Source organism: Pinus tabuliformis, chromosome 9 (genome assembly GCF_031772625.1).
Source record: "Pinus tabuliformis cultivar Carrire ecotype Pingquan chromosome 9, CPIR1, whole genome shotgun sequence".
Classification (NCBI taxonomy): domain Eukaryota; kingdom Viridiplantae; phylum Streptophyta; class Pinopsida; order Pinales; family Pinaceae; genus Pinus; species Pinus tabuliformis.
The window spans coordinates 1034326322-1034345571 of NC_142307.1; the positions used below are offsets into that span (position 1 = coordinate 1034326322).

General features: G+C 34.6%; 1 protein-coding gene across 1 annotated transcript; it reads left to right on the forward strand.

The window, feature by feature from the left end:
• Positions 1–591: 591 nt before the first annotated feature.
• Positions 592–3039, forward strand: LOC149152219 ((R)-mandelonitrile lyase-like). The gene is made up of 3 exons (XM_089440764.1): positions 592–1460; positions 1638–2526; positions 2633–3039. The coding sequence occupies exons 1-3, from the start codon at positions 698–700 to the stop codon at positions 2667–2669; spliced, it is 1689 nt and encodes a 562-aa protein (XP_089296890.1). The 5' UTR covers positions 592–697; the 3' UTR covers positions 2670–3039.
• Positions 3040–19250: the final 16211 nt, after the last annotated feature.

Below are 19250 nucleotides of genomic sequence, written 5' to 3' on the forward strand. Positions count from 1 at the left end.
TATTTAATATATATTTTATTCACTATCATTAATTTGACTAGATGATGCGGTTTATATGTTTTTTTAATGTTAAGTTTAGAAACTTACAAATCATGGACACATAATTAAAATTAAAAATTTTATATTTCTCATCCTGCGTATTTTTATAAGTTGTAAAGTCTAAAATCTAAAAGGTGATGTTAAATGAAATGATAGTTGATGTAAATTGGTATTAAATTGTTAATTATTTAAAATAATATTAGTTTTATATTAACTTTTTATTATAGAGTTTAGAATTATTATTAACTTTTTAATCGTAATTATTATATATATTGCTTAATGTTTTATCTTTAAATTTCGTAAAATCTATCGTGACTGCTTTCACACACTGCGAAAGTTGCATGACATAGGACTGACATCATGCTTTCATAGGCGCAGATGTCCGATTGACTGCAATCTCACTTTACTTAAAGTCCACCGACTACCGTATGGCCGACGGATTGAATACATGTGATCCTCGATGCAGCGGGGCCCGTACGGCATGATGCTTCTTATCTACAGAGGCGTTCACATCCCAACTGAACAACTGCAATCTCCTATAAATTTCGTAAGAGTCTGAAGTAGAACCACATCTTCAAAAGGCCTAGGGTAAATATCCTAAGAGAGTCTGAAGTAGAATCACGTCTTCAGAAGGCCTGCAGGAGTCGAACTCTCTGCGATGGGGATAATGTCAGTCGTGAATGTTCATGCATGGTTTCTGCTAGTGATTGTAAGCTGCAATTTGCTGTTAACCTCTTGCATTGCAGCCACACCATCCTCTACTTCGAATCCGTTTGTGTTTATGACTGAGAACTGTAAGAGCGCTGCTGCCAAAAGATATGATTACATTATTGTCGGAGGAGGAACAGCCGGCTGCCCGCTGGCCGCAACACTGTCTGCCAAGTATTCTGTTTTGGTAATAGAGAGGGGAGGGTCTCCCTATGGGGTTCCCGAAATCCAGAACGCCAACGCATATGGAAACCTACTGGGGGAGACCGACAAATACACTTCCCCTGCACAGTCGTTTGACACAGAGGATGGAGTGACTTTAGCGAGAGCCAGAGTTCTGGGAGGTGGAACTGCTCTCAATGCCGCCTTCTACAGCAGGGCGAGCTCCGATTATATTCGTAATATGGGATGGGACGAGGGGCTTGTAGAGCAGTCGTATGAATGGGTGGAGAAGCAAAATGCCTTCAAACCATCTCGTCTCTCCAGCTGGTCATCGGTTTTCAGAAATGGGCTCTTGGAAATAGGAGTTGTTCCATACAATGGATATACATTAAATCATGTGGATGGAACCAAGATCAGCGCCTCCACCTTCGACAACAATGGCAAGAGACACACAGCAGCAGATCTTCTCAAGTCTGCCAACCCCAACAATATCGTGGTTCTTCTCAATGCTACCGTCAACAGGATTCTCTTCAATACCCCTTCAGCTCAAGGTAATTCATTCTTCCTCACCTTTCAAATTACACGGCCCATTCTTGCACATGACTGCCGTTTCAGAAAATTCCTTGCTAATATTGTTTGCCTAATTTTCCAATCGCAAGGCTGGCCTTATAGACTTATATTCAGATTTGTATATGTAGATTGAATATTTTGGGAATGAAAATTTGCAGGGAAAAGGGGTGGCTCTTCTGGGAAGCCGAGGGCTATCGGAGTAGAATTCATGGACGCCCATGGTCAGTCTTATCAAGCTCTTCTGAAACAATCATCACCATCCAGCGAGGTTATTGTCTCTGCAGGATCCATAGGGAGCCCCCAAGTGCTGATGTTGAGCGGAATTGGCCCATCTCAACAACTCAAACAATTCAATATTCCTCTAGTCGTTAATTTGCCTTTCGTAGGCCAAGGGATTCAAGACAGTCCCCGTGCAACCGTAACCTTGCAATCCCCTATACCCATGGAATTCTCCAGCATACAGGTAGTGGGTATTCCTAAAGGCTCTCAATTTTACATCGAGTCCAGCTGCTTCGTCCAACCGGCTCCAGCTAGTACAAATGGCAGCGCCTCTTCTCACACCCAGACTCTGTATCTTGGAAACATATTTGAGAAGTTGGCGTTTCCATTGTCAAGAGGAGAGCTTCGGCTAATCAGCAAGGATCCTCGAGACAATCCGTCTGTCCGATACAATTACTATTCCAACCCTCTGGACCTGCAAAATTGCGTGCAAGGTGCGAGGATGATCGCTAAAATTCTGAACACACGGTCTCTGAGGAGTTATGCATATTCAAATGCTAATAAGTCCTCTACTGGCGCGTCCGCTAATGGATTTCACTTCATTGGGCAAGCGTTGCCGCAGAAAACGTGGGACGATGCAGCCATGGCTCAGTTCTGCCGTGAAACTGTGAACACAATGTGGCATTTCCATGGAGGATGTCATGTTGGGGCTGTGGTTAACCAGAACTATCAGGTGAATGGAGTTGATAGTCTCAGGATTGTGGACGGCTCAACATTTAAAGACGGTCCTGGAACCAACCCACAGGCCACCACCATGATGCTTGGCAGGTAACTATCACATTTATAGTATTCTGAATGTTTTACTCTGTTTTGTAGGGATTTTTTTATATAGAAAGGGCAAACATAATCTCGGTACATATTGCTGTGGGTGCAGGTATATGGGATTGAAGATCAGTCAGGGAAGAGCGTGAAGGAAGCAGCTTTTGCACCGGTTAAAGAAATATATATATATAGATATACATATGTTTAGTTGCTTATTTAATAAATATTAAGATTCTCATAACTTTTCGAGGAGCACCCGTGGCTGAGATGCTAGATAAACATGGCAGTGAAGTAGGTATATAGAACCTTCAGAATAACTATAAATGTTGTTATATGGGTAGATGCCAGACTACCGGAAAAATTTACAGTGTATAGAGCGTGTTACATTACACACATTTATTATGTGTGTTCGTGGTCCCTGATGGGAGACTATTGTTATCCACTGTCTAAAATTTTGCAAGGTAAAGTTGATATTATACCGTATTTAATATATACCTGCTGTTTGAACTTATCAGAAAATTATTGTTTTCAGTTTTTTTTAAGATTTTGCAAATTGATGTTCACCCGTATGCAAATTTTATTATGACATAGATATATTGTTTTCAGTTTTTTTTTAGATTTTGCAAATTAATGTTCACTCGTATGCAAATTTTATTTTGACATATATATAAGTAAAAGGGAAAGAATGTATAATTATTTAATAAAAATAAATATAAAATTTATATTATAATTTGGATTTTATCATTTTAATTTTTAATTAATAATATTTTTTTTTATTTAAAAATTCGGAAATCATGTCAGTGGAGTAGTTTAATTGGTGAAGATTGTGAAAATAAAGTGGTTCAAATCTTCCTATTCACTTATGAAAGGGGTATATCTAAGCACTTAAAAGTTATAGTGGTAATATCCAATATCTAACTAAAACTAGCCAAATTATTGATTTCTCTACATCATAATAATAATAATAATAATAATAATTTAACAATTTTTTTACTTAATAAGGGAGGGCAGCTTAGTACCTGCTACTCAATTCAGAAATTATGCTCAATAGAAAAATTGAATCTCATAGTCTTACTTTGATAGGAACTGATAAATTCATGTGTGGAGTGGATAATTAATATGCTTTCTCACCCAAGAACTTCTTGGTGAGTAGTAATAACATGTATAGATATTTATTTAAATCTTATTCCTATCTATATTTAATGTAAAGAATTGCTTATATTATAGTGGAAAGTTTAACAATAAAAAAATACTACACAAATATCTAAAAGTTATGCATAGTTTTGTAATTATATATGTAAATTATGATATAAAAGAAGAGGGAGTTATCTATATGGCATTATATTGTGCAAAAGCTACAATAAAACATTCAAATTATAATCCAACCAAATGTTAAAAAAAAAAATTTTTTTATAACATTAAAAAATAAATATTTAGTTTTCAAAGTTAAACATTTGAAGTTGTATTAATCAAATCAATGGTAACTTAATAGGAATCAATAAACAACTCTATTACTAAAAGGGTCTAGTCTAACTTATAGACGAAATAGCCTTTTTCACCAATTCACCAAAACTAGGCATATAATTTCAAGAGTTTTTGTTGTTTAAAATACATTTTTGAATACATAAATGGATTCAACACTCTGAAAAACCCATGGGGACACTAGAATTATGCAGATTAAACAATTAAAACAGTTTTTAGAAATCACTCTTGAATAGAAAAATTGTCGTGGAAAAAATCATTTCATTTATAAGTTAAATTACCTTTACTAAAAATCTTGCCAAATATTATAAATTACATTAATTAATACTAAACTAATAATAATTAATAAACAAATCTATTATAAACTATATTAATCAATATTAAATTAATAATAAACAATAAAAAAAAACTTCTCAATTAAACCAAAAACAATAATTATCCAAATTTCTCTCCAATTAACAATTCAATTATTTTCTAATCATGTTCTTTTGCATAAATGTACTTACCTTAATTCATCCTAATTGAATAAAATAGGAATCACGCACTTACCACTTCATCATGTCATCGTCATAATTGACGCAGAAAACTTTGCCTCATTATCCATCTGACAACTAACCCACATTTATTTTTCCATGCATTTGGCATAACAAGGTCGTATTGGTTGTGATTAGCAGGTTTCAACTAGGCTGTCAGCATGTGCATCTCTCATCGCTAGGTCTGACTAGTGTTTTTTATCCAGAGGAGTGGACCTTTCTTTAAACAAGAAGCGTATAAATATCAATTACAATATGGCTACATTATAATTGCGTCATCAAACTACAACCTTTTTTCCTGTATCAACCACGAACTTAAAGTTCGTGAACTCTCCCAACCAACCAGGATAACCGTCCGATTAGTTGTGATTAACAGGCTTCACTTGGATTACGAGCATTTATCGCCGGTGATTGGTCTCGGATACTCTAACATTTCAAATCAGAGCTACCAAAATTCGCCCGAATCGGGGAAAAAGAAACACGAATTTCGATAAGTCGATTCGAAAAGCGAATAGTTCTGTGCATGACGATTCCGCGGCTTCAAATCTGTCTGGGACTTTCGTAAGATTTTGATAAAATTTCCTAAAAATTTTAGGAAATCCAATTATATTGTTAAATTTCCAGATTTCAATGTCCCGAATTTTTATAATGCTGAATTTATCTTGACCCTAAAAACAATATTCAAACCCGTCTACTATCAAAATTTCCAAAAAAAAATGACCAGACTTCGGGCATTTTCGGATGTCGGGGGCAAATTCGCGGCCTCTGTAGACGACGCCGATTCCGTTTGCGCACGTGAAAGCCTTGAATTGAGGCGGAAAGCGTGGCCTTCATTTCTAAGAAGTCAAAGCTCAACTGCAGAGCGGACCCGTCGGTGGAGAAAGAATAAACAATCTTGACACCTCCTCTATTAGTCCTATTAACAACATGATAATCTACTTCACATTCACATTGCTTGTGTCTGCATAAGGCATTGGCTGTAACCTGGAGCCGCCGTCGCTTCGGATGTTATGATCACAGAAGAGTCCTGCAAAGTGAACTCTATTCTTATTTGCTATTTTTATTGGGTTATCGCTAATTTTAGAATATCTTAGAGATTTACTCGTATAAGCAAAGTCAAAGTCAACTGCTATTTGATATAGCACTATTTCGTAATCTACATAATTTTTTTCACTTATATATACTCTTCTCGTTATTGTCATTATTATTATAATGATAACTTTTAACTTAAAAAATAGGATTATAGAAATGGGATAATTTAAAATATTTTTTATTAGGTTTTGGACTTTTGTGATCAATATATCTATTGATAAAGAGATTTTTTATGATAATCATATTTTTGTAGTTAGTGGACATTTCGAACCAATTAATGTGGTTCATTCTCATTTGAGAAGATTGATTTTTTCATTTCTACTTGAGAATGAATCATATTAATTATTCCAAATGTCAAACCAAATCTCAATGATGTAATTATTCTGAAAAACAATTACATTATACCCCTACCCCTACCCCTACCCCTACCCCTCCGCTCTCATTATCATTATCCATCGAGCATGATGATGGACGACTAGCAGGAGCATGTTACCATTCTGCTTTTTCTTTATATGCATGTAAATATGATTCTGCACATAAGAAGCTTTCTGTATATACAGAGATGGACACTTCAACATGAAACTTTGGGAATGGAATCTTATTTTACAGTTTTTAAGATAGATATTTTCGAATTGTTTCAGCATTAAAAAAATTCCATCTTATTACTGAATTCAAATCCAAATATAATCAATATGCTTCAAATACGAAATTCCCCACAATTTCAACAGGGAATGAAGTGCAGTGGCGTTGGAATAGGAGTTATTATGGTGGTGCTCCCACTGTTTCTAAGTGCGACCCTTTCAGATTTCACCTTCTGATTTCTCACCTCCCCAAATCGCCTTCAGATATCAAGAAACTACAGGGTTGAAACGTTGATGTTGTTATAAAAAAAAATGGCGAAGGAGGGAAGGTGGTTGTCGTTAGAAACCGAGCAACAGACAAAATGGTAACATACAAGTTCATCGTCTCATACTAAAATCACAAGTTCACGAGTGAAATATTTTCCAAAGTTGAGAGTGAAACTGGGCAACAGACAATTGGTAACATGACAAAAGCCATTATGCCATTCAATTTTCTATTGCCTTCATTATCTTGTACTGAAATCACAATTTTATGAACCAAATAAGTTCATACTAAAATCACAATTTCAGAAATAAACTAATTTCAAAGATCGAAGGCCGTTGCTTTCAGGAAAGTCGGTAAGAGCATTTACGCAATTTTTTTTTTTAATTAAATAATTTAAATATATATTTTTTATTTATCTATATATTAAAAATATATTTTAAATAAAATTAATTTCAAATTTAACTAAAAATTATAGGCATAATTTTTTTATTTTAATTTAAATATATATTTATTTATTTATATATTAAAAATATATTTTAAATAAAATTAATTTAATTTAAAATTTAACTAAAAATTATAAGCAGAATCAATCATATATATATAGAAGAAATGGCATTTTTCATGATTATTTTTCTGGTTAATTTTAATCAAAATATGAGGGAGATTTTTAAAAACTTGAGTTTATATTGTTTAAACTGTCTAATTCTAATACTCCAAAGTTTTTGAGGGTGTTGAATACATTTATGCATTCAAAATTGTATTATATTTTAAATAACAAAAAATTATGGAAATTTTATTGCTGGATTTTGATGAATTCAAATTAAAAAAAAAAAACTATTTCTTCAATAAATTAAACTACACCAAAATTATATCATTAAATTAAAAAAGAAAAAAAAAAAAAAATCTCAACAAAAAAACCAATAAGTGCAATAAATGCTCCCAGTAAAACACAATCCATGGTGATGAACTTATCTAGATTTGCAAGAGAACTAATTAAACAATCAAACAATCAATGAAACATTTAACATGTACCAAATATTCACCTTAATAATTTTTTAACCAAAATCAACAATTATACGATTCTAGTTCAATATGATGATGATGGTTAGCTTCCACTGAGACCAAACTTTGGTCTATCGAACCTAAAGAAATGAATTATTTAGTTTGATTTAAGATTTTATTCCTATGCTCAAAAAGCTTGGAGAGAAACCTCCTGAGCTCACTGTAATTTTGATAACGTAAAACGCTAGGAAGGTCAGTTTTGCAACAAAGATTTTGAAACTGATATCTAATGTGGTTGTACATGAGACGCTCTAAGAGGAAGTGATTTTCATCCTCGATGTTTGTATTCTCACAGAGATGGCAGAACCTTTCCATCCATTGTGTTTTAGGAACTGCCTAATGACCCGTTCCACTATGGAGCTCATGAGAGTTCATTCTAATCTTGGCTATATTAATTTTCTTCTTCGAGCTAGTTAAAATAGAGAGATAATTTTGATCTTCTAGGGTGGGGTTGATGACCTCCTTATAATATCTTAATTTTCTTTTAGTTGCTAAATCTTTCTCACACCACATTTTTTCTTTGAACTTAGAAATAACAATATTTTTAATGTTATTAATGTTTTGCAATGAAACATTCTCATCGATCTCCCAGTGGTTTAACAAGGCTCTGATGTCTTTATACCAACCTCATTTGAGACTTAGGTGGTTTTGGCTGGAATTTACAGCTAGCTTAGGAAGTCTATGGTCTCATATGTTATTGAGTTTGTGCTTGTACAACAGAAACCTAGTCATAGCTAGGCTCTCGATAGGGGAAAGACCCACTTCCATAAGGAGAATAGGATAGGGTGTGTTGATTTTAATTTTGAGGTTATACATTATAAAATGCTTCTGGATTTGCTCAATCTTTCTCTAGGATTCTCTAGAGATGCTACAACCCCAAACCTCACATCCATATAAGATAACCGGAGTGACTAAAGTTTCAAAGAGGAACTTCTTTCTATCCCACATTACGAGGTTTGTTGTTTTAAAATTATTTTCAAGACCAAAATAAGCTTTCCATCCCCCATTAATCTTTTTCTCAATGCTATAGTTCCAGTTGATCTTGTGATGAATATCAATTCCTAGGCACTTGTAGGAAGACACTTCCTCCAAGTTACTATTGTCATACATAAAATTAGCGTAAGTGTCCTTCTTGGATTTGATAATCATAACATTTGTTTTGTCAGTGTTAACAATCATACCCATGGTAGAGCAGAAATATTTAAGAAGTATAAGTTGCTTATCAAGATCAGGTGGGCACCTTGCGAGAAGAACAATACCGGCAGCGTAGAGAAGAAGGATGATGACTACCCGAGCTAAGATTGTGCTAGCACATCCTACTTCCTCTAAACAACCTTCTAGCTTGTCGATGTAAATGCCAAATATGGTAGGGGAGAGGGGGAAACCTTGCTTAACTTCAATATTACACTTAATATTTTTTGACCACTCTTCATTGCTCGTTAACTTGGCAATTATATTCTCATATAACCTTATAGCAGCAGCTCTCAACTCAAAAGGAACCTTTAGCTCTTCTAATCTATTCCAAAGGTTATTTCTAGGAACCGTATCGAAAGCCTTTCTAAAGTCCACAAAGCAACAAAAGAGATTGGATTTATCATTGCAACATTCCTCCATAATGATCATAAGCGTAACGAGGTCGTATGTTGTTGAGTGTTGCTTTCTAAAACCCACTTGGTCTTTAGCCCGCTTACCTTCACTTTCAAGCCATAAGCTCAACTTCCTTTCCAAAGTAATACCATATAACTTGGCTAGGAGAGGGCTGATCATAATTGTCCAATATTTAAAGGGGTTATTTGTATCCCCACCTTTAAAAATAGGGATAATGAGGCTTTGAGTCCATGGTTTATGGCACCCTTTCTTGACCACTTGATTGAAAAGCTTGTGAATGTGGGGGATGAGGACATGACCTCCAATTTTTAAGATTTCCGCCTGGTAACCTTTAATGTCCTTAGCTTTCCCATTAGCCAAGCGATTAAACCCAAAAACTATGTCTTCTAATGAGAAAACTTCTTTCATTATGAGCAGGGTTTCAAAGTTATCCATGACATTTGGAGATTCATAAAGCTTTTTGAGATAGGAATTCCAATCGTGTAAAGCAATTTTATTATTATCTTTAGTTTTCTTAGTTAGAATCTACCTCCAGAATTTCTTAGGAACTACCTTAGAGAGGTGTAAGAGATTCTTTTGTCTTTTATGAATATACTGCCTCTTTTCCTTTTAGTTAGGGCTTTGTATATTTTTATCTTGCCAATTTTAAGAGATTCATCAACAACTTCCTTAATTGCTCTTCTCGCACTTTTACAATCTTTGTCATACCATGGGCTGGTTTTGCTATTTCTTTTATTACTTGAAACTTCAATTGAGAACTTGTTAATAGAATATGAGAGGGTTGTAGTAAAATTATGATAGAGATATTTTATGTTGTCTATACTAGATATAGGAAGCAAATTAGTTGTTAATTCATTTAGAAAGAGGTCTTTTTTATTTCTATCAAAGATTAACTTCTTTTGGCTATAAGGATTTTCTTCTATGGGATCTTTATGCATGACAAAATTGAGAGTTATAAGTAAAGGCCTATGATTAGAGTCAGGCTCGTGGTTGTTTAAGATGTCAAAATTTGCTATTTCGTTGTATAGAGGGAGATCATAGATAACATAGTCTACCACGCTGCTACCAAGCCCATGGATGCAGGTCATTTGGTTAGAGTTGGGCCACTTCTTTAGACCGTTGCAAAGTATGAGATCCTGAGCACTACAAAGCTTGACTAGCTCCGACCCAAACAAATTCTCCTTGAGGTCTTCAGAGCTCCTTTTGTACCGGCTAGCCAGAGGAAGGTCTTCATCTAACCAAAGAGGATTAGGGTTGGAATGATTGCTTAGAAGAATAACTTGGTTTCTTGAAGTTTGAGCATTAAAGTCACACATTAAAAGGATATTGTCTCCATTCCTTAGGCTAGAAATATCATTCTCTAAACCATTGTAAGGACTATTTTTAACTAGATATTTTTCTTATAGAAGTTAGAATTGATGGGGGGAAATAACAGATTGCTATGTAGGTCTCTTTATCATAAATGTCAGTAATTTCTATCCAACTATATTGGTTGTAGGGGTCATTTTTATAAATCCTAGCATGGGGAGAGATGTTCTTCTTAATGTAACAAGATATACCCCCAATGCCTCTATAGGAGGATCGCTTATTCTAGGTAGACCATAATGTAAAGCCATCTATGTTAGGGACCTTAGATTCTTTGTGCTCCTAAGTTTCAACAAGCAAAATAATATCAACATCATTCCAGATCCAACTTAGCTTGGGGCCTTTGTTCCATGGAAAGCCCCGATAGTTCCAAGAAAGAATCCGGAGCATGTTGAATTGCTATTTATTATTATATTTTTGGTTTCTATCTCGAATAACAACTTTTCTATTTCTGATTATTGCCCATTTTCCTTCCTTCCTAGCTTCCTTTACCTTTTGAACCTCCTTTCTCAATTCTGCTTGATCTTCTGGAATGAGATCTTCATTTATAAATATTCCCATTCCTTTTAGACTTGAGGTTTTATTAAGTATGTCATAATTATGGTCAGTAGAGCTCACCTTTATTCAGATCAGCCTTCCTTTATTCTCAGTTAGTTTCCCCAACCTTGTTGCTTCTATGAGACACGTTGTTTCAATTTGTAATCTATTATGTAATTATGTCCGGGCTATGGCTAAAGTATCCTCATGTACCTCCTCTTTCAAACCGAAGATTATAAGGTTCAAGGCACTTTTGTTACACTCATGGTCTAATTCTATCAATTTTTTCATTTCGTCTTTACTTGGTTTGATAGCTAATTTACCTGCCACACTATTTAGGGTAAGGTGGATATTAACTTTTTCTTCTAGCTCCTTAATCATGTCCTTCATTTTAAGACTCTCTAAAGTATCATCATCTACTTGCTGGGATGTTTGGTTCATATCTTGGTTTTGTTTTTCTGTAACCTGCAACCTAGTTTCCATTGCCTCCATCTTATTCTCCAATAGTTCTATTTTAATTTCTATTTGTTTCTGGATCTTGTCTTCAAGAGATGTGAATTTATTTTCCAGCATTGCTGCTAACTCTGTTTGTAGCTTGACTTATCTTTCTTCTCTACGTTTCTCTAAAGACTCTATATGCTCATAGAGGCTCTGTAGAGTAACTATGCTAGGTCTACCTTTAGTAATCTTTGGTAATTGGGGTGAATTATTCATACTTGAAAATATATGAGAAGATATGTATTAGAAGAATATAAGGAATGTGTGTACTTGATATCAGCGAGCCGGACTGCACACAGACGTCCCCTAGATTGTTTTTCTATTACCCCAGAGAGATCATGAATTATTACCGCAGAGAAATCGTGAATATGCATTTTACTAATTTATTTTTTTTAAACTACAAATATCCACAATTACAGTGTTAATTAAGAGATATGAACCATTAATATTATTATAAAAATAAAATAATATATATAATAATTTCTTTTTGTATATTAATTAATTAATTTTAAAAACTATGTATTAAAAACCACGAGTTATTTCACTCAATGAGATCTAAGAAATTCTATTAATTGAGTTTTAATATCTCTATATCCTAGGAAAATTTTTATTCTTCATAATTGGATTTACCCACGGCAAAAATGTCATATATATATATATATATATATATATATATATATATATATATATATATATATATATAGATATATATATATATTATTTTAGAAAAATAAAATAATTAAAATAATATAGTTTTTAAGTTTATAAAATTTATAAAATATTTTTTTTATAATAATTATATATATGATCGTAGTAGGTGTATATATAAAGAGTTGTTTTTCTAATTTAAAATGAATATTGTGGTTATAAATGAAGAAGGTGGGTTGCTTTTTAAATGGTAATTTGCATGATCTACTGTATATAGCACCTTGGTAGAAATGTGAAAATCTTTGTGGTAGCTTGCACCATATCTGTAATTGACTGTGTATAACTTGGGAGCGCTACAACCAATTTGGATCTCAATTTGCAAGGGAATTTCATGAGTAATTATGGAATGAATTAGTGATTGACAAAAACATAATGCTAATGGGTGATTGGTTAAAGACAAACATACATGGCCTAATGCCTTGTACATGAATATGATTCATTAGCTATGGGGATCAAGAAGCATATGTGGTGTTGTTGGTTTCAGAAGGATGATTCATGGAGGCTTTGAGGAACACATGACTTGTCATCATTCTAAGTTGGAAAAATTTCAGACGAAGAAATTCCCTCACTATAAGTCACTGTAGTCATTGCTTTTGTAATTTTGATCTAATCATCATTTTGATTTGGAATTATGCTTCAATTCAAGAAATTATCCTTACTACATTAAACTTGGATTTTAGATTGACAGGTTTCTTTAATTATCCCCCTTCTCCTCTTATCCTCCTTTGTCCTAACCTCCCTTCTCTGTCTCCCCCCATGCTTTGATTTCATACCTTTGTGTTTACCTTTCCCATCCTCTAGATTACTAATCCTACCCCTCCCCTTATCTCTACCTTATTGCTTAGCTTTCTCAGTACTCTATCTCCTTCCCTTTCGCACACTTTCACTTGGATCCCCCTCCTTATATCACGCCTATAATTATGGCTAGGCAACAACTATCCACTCCTTGGTTTGGAAATAGATGAGGGCATCATGGTCACTTCCCTCATTAAAAGTATAATCCCTCTTCGACCCACCAAACTCAAGCCCATGAAGTAGCTCAGGTAGTAATGGGGTGCTACAGGGACATAATCCCTACAACAATTCAGAGAGCGATCTCAGATTTGGAAGAAAAGGCTAGATAATCGAGACACTAGATTCTTGACAAACATGTTGTTTAAGAAACTAGGGATTGGATTCCATATGTACAAAATTCCACTAGAGCTAACACTGCCCCTTACATGTAAATTATTGATAACATTTAAATACCTTAATGGGTAGATTCCTAATTGATAGAGCACATGCATAGAAAGAATTGATTATATGCATGATAGAATTGCTAGGAAAATTTGGTAGGCTCAAGGGAAAGGTCATAATCCTTGCAAAGAACATGAAAAACCTTGACTTTTCCTCCTCTAATAATGACAGTGAGCACAACCAATAGTTCAGGTGGACACTTTTGTAGGATGAAGTCCAATCGAGTCAATCACTTGTAGTAGAACCCTTTTTATGTTAATGTTATGAGTATGTCCTTAGTATAGATTTTATTTTCTTTGTCATAAATAGTTGCAATTTAACATATTCTTAAATAGTGAAAAATATTAACAATCTTAAATTTTCTGACTTCCACTAATGGTTTGGTTTTGTAGGTTGCAAATGAGTAGCTAGTGATGATTATGTGCATTATCTTTTTTTGAAAGTAGTATGAATGGCCTGTTTTTACAAGAAAAACAAAAAATAATAAAAATATTGATTTTATTTTTAAAATTATTAATTGTATTTTTAAAAAGAGATATGTTTGTGTATTAATTTTGAAGCTAGAAATATTTTAAAAATTTGAATTATTCTAAGTCTAAATATTTTATTAAATATATAAAGTATTATAATATGCCAGTTTATACATTATCACGTATAGGAATTGTATGTAAACATCAATAACTATTTTAGTCTAACATAATGATGAACATCATATTACAATATATCCCTTGATGAACATCAAAATGAAACATAACCATTAAGGAACATACCAATTTAATATAAGTTAACCATGATAAATAGTGCAATACAAAATATCCATTGAGGAATTCTATAATCCAACATAACCTTTGAGAAACACCACATGTGACATAACCATAAAGGATGGTAGTAACTAGACCTAAGTTAACCAAGATGAATGTCATAATGTCATAACTATTAACGAATGTCATAATCCAACATCGTAATGTGAAATAACTTTTGAAGGACACTTAAATTCAACATAAGTCCATGAAGATGAACATCAAAATGTGACATAAAAAGGAATATGACAAATTTTGACATAACCCTTATGAACATTGCAATGTGACATTAAGAAATATAGCAATTCCTCATAAGCTAACTGAGATCAATATTAGTATGCATCATAACCATTATGAAACATAACCCTTAAGGAATGTTACAAGGTGACGTAAACCTTGGGGAACATCACAATGTGAAATATCTAGTAAGGAACATAGCAATTTGACATAAACCAATGAATATGAATGTCACAATGCAACATAGGCATTAGAGAATATCACAACCAAACATAACCCTTGATAAACATCGTAACATAACATTACTCCTGATGAATGCCACAATTGAACAAAATCATTGAGTGTAGTGATTCAACAGAAGTCAACATTGATTAACATAATTATTGTGACATAACAATAGTCAACCATCAGAAACCGTGGTCTACCAATCTCAATCATATTCAACCCTTATATTTGAACAAGTCAACCATAATTAACCAAAATTTACCAAAATAAATTGTAGCCAATTAAATATAACCACAGTCAACATAAGACAACCATGATAAATGCCACAACATAAAATAAACATTGAGGAATGTCACAATCTAACATAACCCTTGAGGAACAATGAACTACAATGTTGTAATATACCTAGCGTATATTACAAATAAGGTATAATATAGTGATTATTATGTAATAAATAACATTCATGTAATAATAGTCATAAAACAATTATTATTTTATGATTAATGTGTAGTCATTCCCTTTGCTGAGGATATGGAATATCACCTAGCACATGTATTTATACATGTCTATTGTATTTAGTGGATGATGGATTAGATATAATTCTTATAATAAATAATTATTAATAAATTATTTAGTTTGTGTGGCCGAGCCATGGGGTTATGGCACAACTTGTTCAATGTTGTTTTGGAATTAAGTGAAGGCTAAAACCAAAAATATTGTATTGTTGTAAGAATTGCATAATAGAAAATGGGGATAATTGTGGGGTTTCCCTCCCACATATGAAATATGTTGTATGATTTCTCTCACACTTATTTATGGCTTCAGTTGATGTTTTTATGCATATGTTGATGAAGTTAATTGGAAACATACTAGTGTTTTTGAATGCATGTTAATTCCAAAAAAATAATAATTAACACATGCAATAGAAGTATATGTGCTAGAGGCGCAGTCTAGAAGTAATTAGTCATAAGTTCGTCATGCCATTATTATGAACCATGCAAGTTTCAAACACCCAAGAGACTTGACAAACCTTGACTCAAGTGGATGCCCTGAGCATGTGACAGATGTTATTAGAGCTTGTCACCAGGATGATGGTTTCAAAGATACAAGGAAGTGCAACCAAGCGATGGAAGTATATGAATCCGGAGGTATGCGTATGAGTTTTTGTTTTCCTATGAGTATTGGTGTTCTTGGGAAACAGGATGGTAGATTGCATAGTTTGTGTTTCGTGTCTTAGATATCCATGGGAAGGTTTACCAAGAACTTGTGGATACAGGGGCTATGCATAAATTCTTGAGAGCTGGTCTAGTGAGAGAGATTGGATTCAGAGTACCTTTTAGTGGAGCATAAGTAGAGGAAGTGAACTCTAGAGCTAGAACAGTGAGTGTATTGGCAGTTGATATGCCAGTTCAAGTTGAAGATTGGAGTGGATCCCTTAACTTCATGTTCATGGAGATGGATGACTTTAATGTGATATTGGGATAATATTTTCTCTAGTGATGAAAAGTAGTGATGGTATCTTCGATGGATGAGTTTTTCATATGTGGATATGCACATGTGTGGTCTTTACACACTTCATCGAAGAGGAAAGATGCAAGAGTGCAATTGGTGTCAACATTGAGTATCAAGAGGGTAGCATGGGGATGTAATATAGAGATATATATGGTAGTTATCAGAGAGATTAGAGAATATGAGGGAATGGGGACTCCTATTCCACCTAATACTTTTTATGTTCTGGACGCATATGTGGATCAGATGTTGGAAGAGTTGTCAAAATTACTCCCACCATGACATGTAGTTGACCATTGTATTGATCTTATGCTAGGTAAGGAACCACCAACTTGAGCTCTTTACTGATTGTCTGATCCAAATTTGGAGGAGTTGAAGCATCAACTAAAGTAGTTGGTTGAGGAAAGCTTCATTCATCCTTCACGTTCCCCTTACAGTGCTCTAATTCTCTTTCACAATATTACAAACACAAATGAGTTCAAGATGTGTCTTGATTATAGAGATTTGAACAAGCAGATAATCAAGAAGTGATATCCACTTCCACTTGCAACAAATTTCTTTGATAAGCTGGTGAAGGCCAAGATTTTATTGAAGCTTGACTTAAGGCATGGGTATTATCAAGTGTAGATTGCAGAAGGTGATGAGAAAAATACAATTGTGGTGATGAGATATGGGATTTTTGAGTTCGTGGTGATGTCATTTGGGCTATGTAATTCCCATGTCACATTTTTCACATTGATGAATGATGTGATTCTTCCATTTCTAGATTTTTTTCATGGTTGTATACATTGGCAATATTGTGGTGTACAATGATAATATGGAGGAACATAGGAAGCACTTGGTGTAGGTCTTTGAGGTGTTATGAAAACATCAATTATACTTGAAGAGCTTTTTGATGGTGCTGGAAATCCGTCAACCATGTGATCTCCCTGATGTGAAGTCCCAATTAGACCTCACACCATTAGGTGTAGGATCTGTTGGCATTATGGTTAAAAGACTTTGGTGATAATGCTTATGTGGCTAAATGATACATCTTGCTACTTACTGTTGGTTGGTCAAGAGAATCATATTGCAGATTACAGGTTGCTGATGTTGATGAGAGATGCTTATAGTGCAGATCATATGGTGTATGATAGTTGTTGATGACTATCATGGTCTTGTTTAGACTCGGAATGTGCTCAGGGGGAGCATGGATGGATTGATACATCTTAGCATATACAAAGGGGGAGCTCAATCAGAGAATTCAACATGTACTCAGGGGGAGTATGGACAACAGAATGTATACCAAGGGAGAGAATATCTTGGTCTTCCCTTTTCCCTTGATGTCAAAGGGAGAGAGTGACTTGGTGTGGTTGTTTTCATCAAGTCTAAAGGGGAGATTTTTGGCATTATGATACAGGTATGATTCAAGTGTTATCCTTGATGGCAACTCACTCAAATGATAGATCACAGTTCAGACTCACAGAATGAAGAAAGAAAAATATACGCAGGTTCCCCTTGACCAAGCCGTGTATACACGTGGGTTCGCCACCCAAAAGGCGCGTATGCGTATACACGCACTTTCACGCAAGGAAAAGCGCGTACATGTTGGAAAACTTGGTTTCGATCCTTAGTATTTGGTCCTTGGTATTTTGACCCATGGTATTGGTCCAAGGTATCTTGTCCGAAGTATTGACCCTAGGTAATTGGTCCAAGGTATTGTTTCTAAATGGTCTTGGACCATGGTATTGAGTAAGGTTTAAGACTATAAAAGGAGGAGGAGATCATTACGCAAATGCACTCAAGCATTGAATATCTAATGTAGAGCAAGATCTAGAATACTAGTCATTGGGTTATGGTGCATAGTTGGATCTGAATCAAGGAGGAACCTGAGCGCTTGAAGAAGGATAAGTTCTATTGATGGGTCAAGATTTTAAGGCTTGAAGAGAAGTATATTTGTGTGGTTTTGATCATTTATAATTGGCACATGTCGTAATCTGTAAATCTAATGATCTGGGTATAACTGATGTCTGAATAGTTGTAAAGGTTAAATCATCTTTTACAGATCCGTACTCAGGTTCAGTAGAGCAAAGGCGTGTATACATGCTGGTTTGGCATTTCAAAATAGCGTATACGCATGTTTTCCTTCATATAACAACGTATGAATGCAGGTTTGACACATTGAAGTAGCGTACATCTCATAAAATATGTTTTAGCTACTTCTATTTGCTGTTGGAGTGTCCTGGATTCTGGCTTGGGTTCTAGGGCTGTTACTGTAATATGGTTACAACTTTCAGAGAACTGATTGTTTGATTCAGTTTTGGTTGGTGCAAAGAAGATTGATTGATGCAGATATATTTTGATGTTTGATTGATGTTATTGATGTATCCAGTCTGAAAATTTATGAAACATGGTCCTAGGAAGAAAAAGAGAAGGTTGTAGTTGTTGAGTTGTGTTATATTCTTTCCACGACTAGCCCATGTAGTTAACCAGGGGGTTAGAGGGAGGGCGGAGCCGCCCTTCGTTGCGTCGATTGTGTAGCGGGCCAGGGGGGTCATAGGGGGTTTGAGGCATACCCGTAACCCCACTTTATGGGGTCTGGGGCAGTGCCCTGGAAAATTTTGGTTTTGGACCCTATGTTAGGATGGGCAGACCACCTATGGTTTTGTGCATGATTTTCGCACATGTTTTTGGACGCAATGCTTTTCAGTCCATGGTATTGGATGCTTCGGCATGTATAAATATGTATTATAACATTGAAAGGAACATAATGAAAAATCAAGCTGGTAGTCCTGGTTTTGGGATCTAGGGGAAAATATCTGTGTATATGTGTTTTATGTGTTATGCTCTCGCATTGTTTATTTTCTATGTTTTAGAATTCGAATGTAGGTAATTTCTGTACAGGGTTAAAACCTAAATTTGGTATCAGAGCTGTTTTGGCTTCAAGGGGGCACCTTTGCTGCTAAGGGGTTTCGCTCGGGCCTGTGGTAGACCCTGTTTAGTGGGAGATCTA

Excerpts from the sequence above, each read along its gene's own strand:
- LOC149152219 (XM_089440764.1), top strand. The coding sequence starts at position 698 with ATGGGGATAATGTCAGTCGTGAATGTTCATGCATGGTTTCTGCTAGTG. Across the intron at positions 1,461-1,637 it reads CAATACCCCTTCAGCTCAAG|GGAAAAGGGGTGGCTCTTCT; the intron begins GTAATTCATTCT and ends GAAAATTTGCAG. Across the intron at positions 2,527-2,632 it reads ACCACCATGATGCTTGGCAG|GTATATGGGATTGAAGATCA; the intron begins GTAACTATCACA and ends CTGTGGGTGCAG.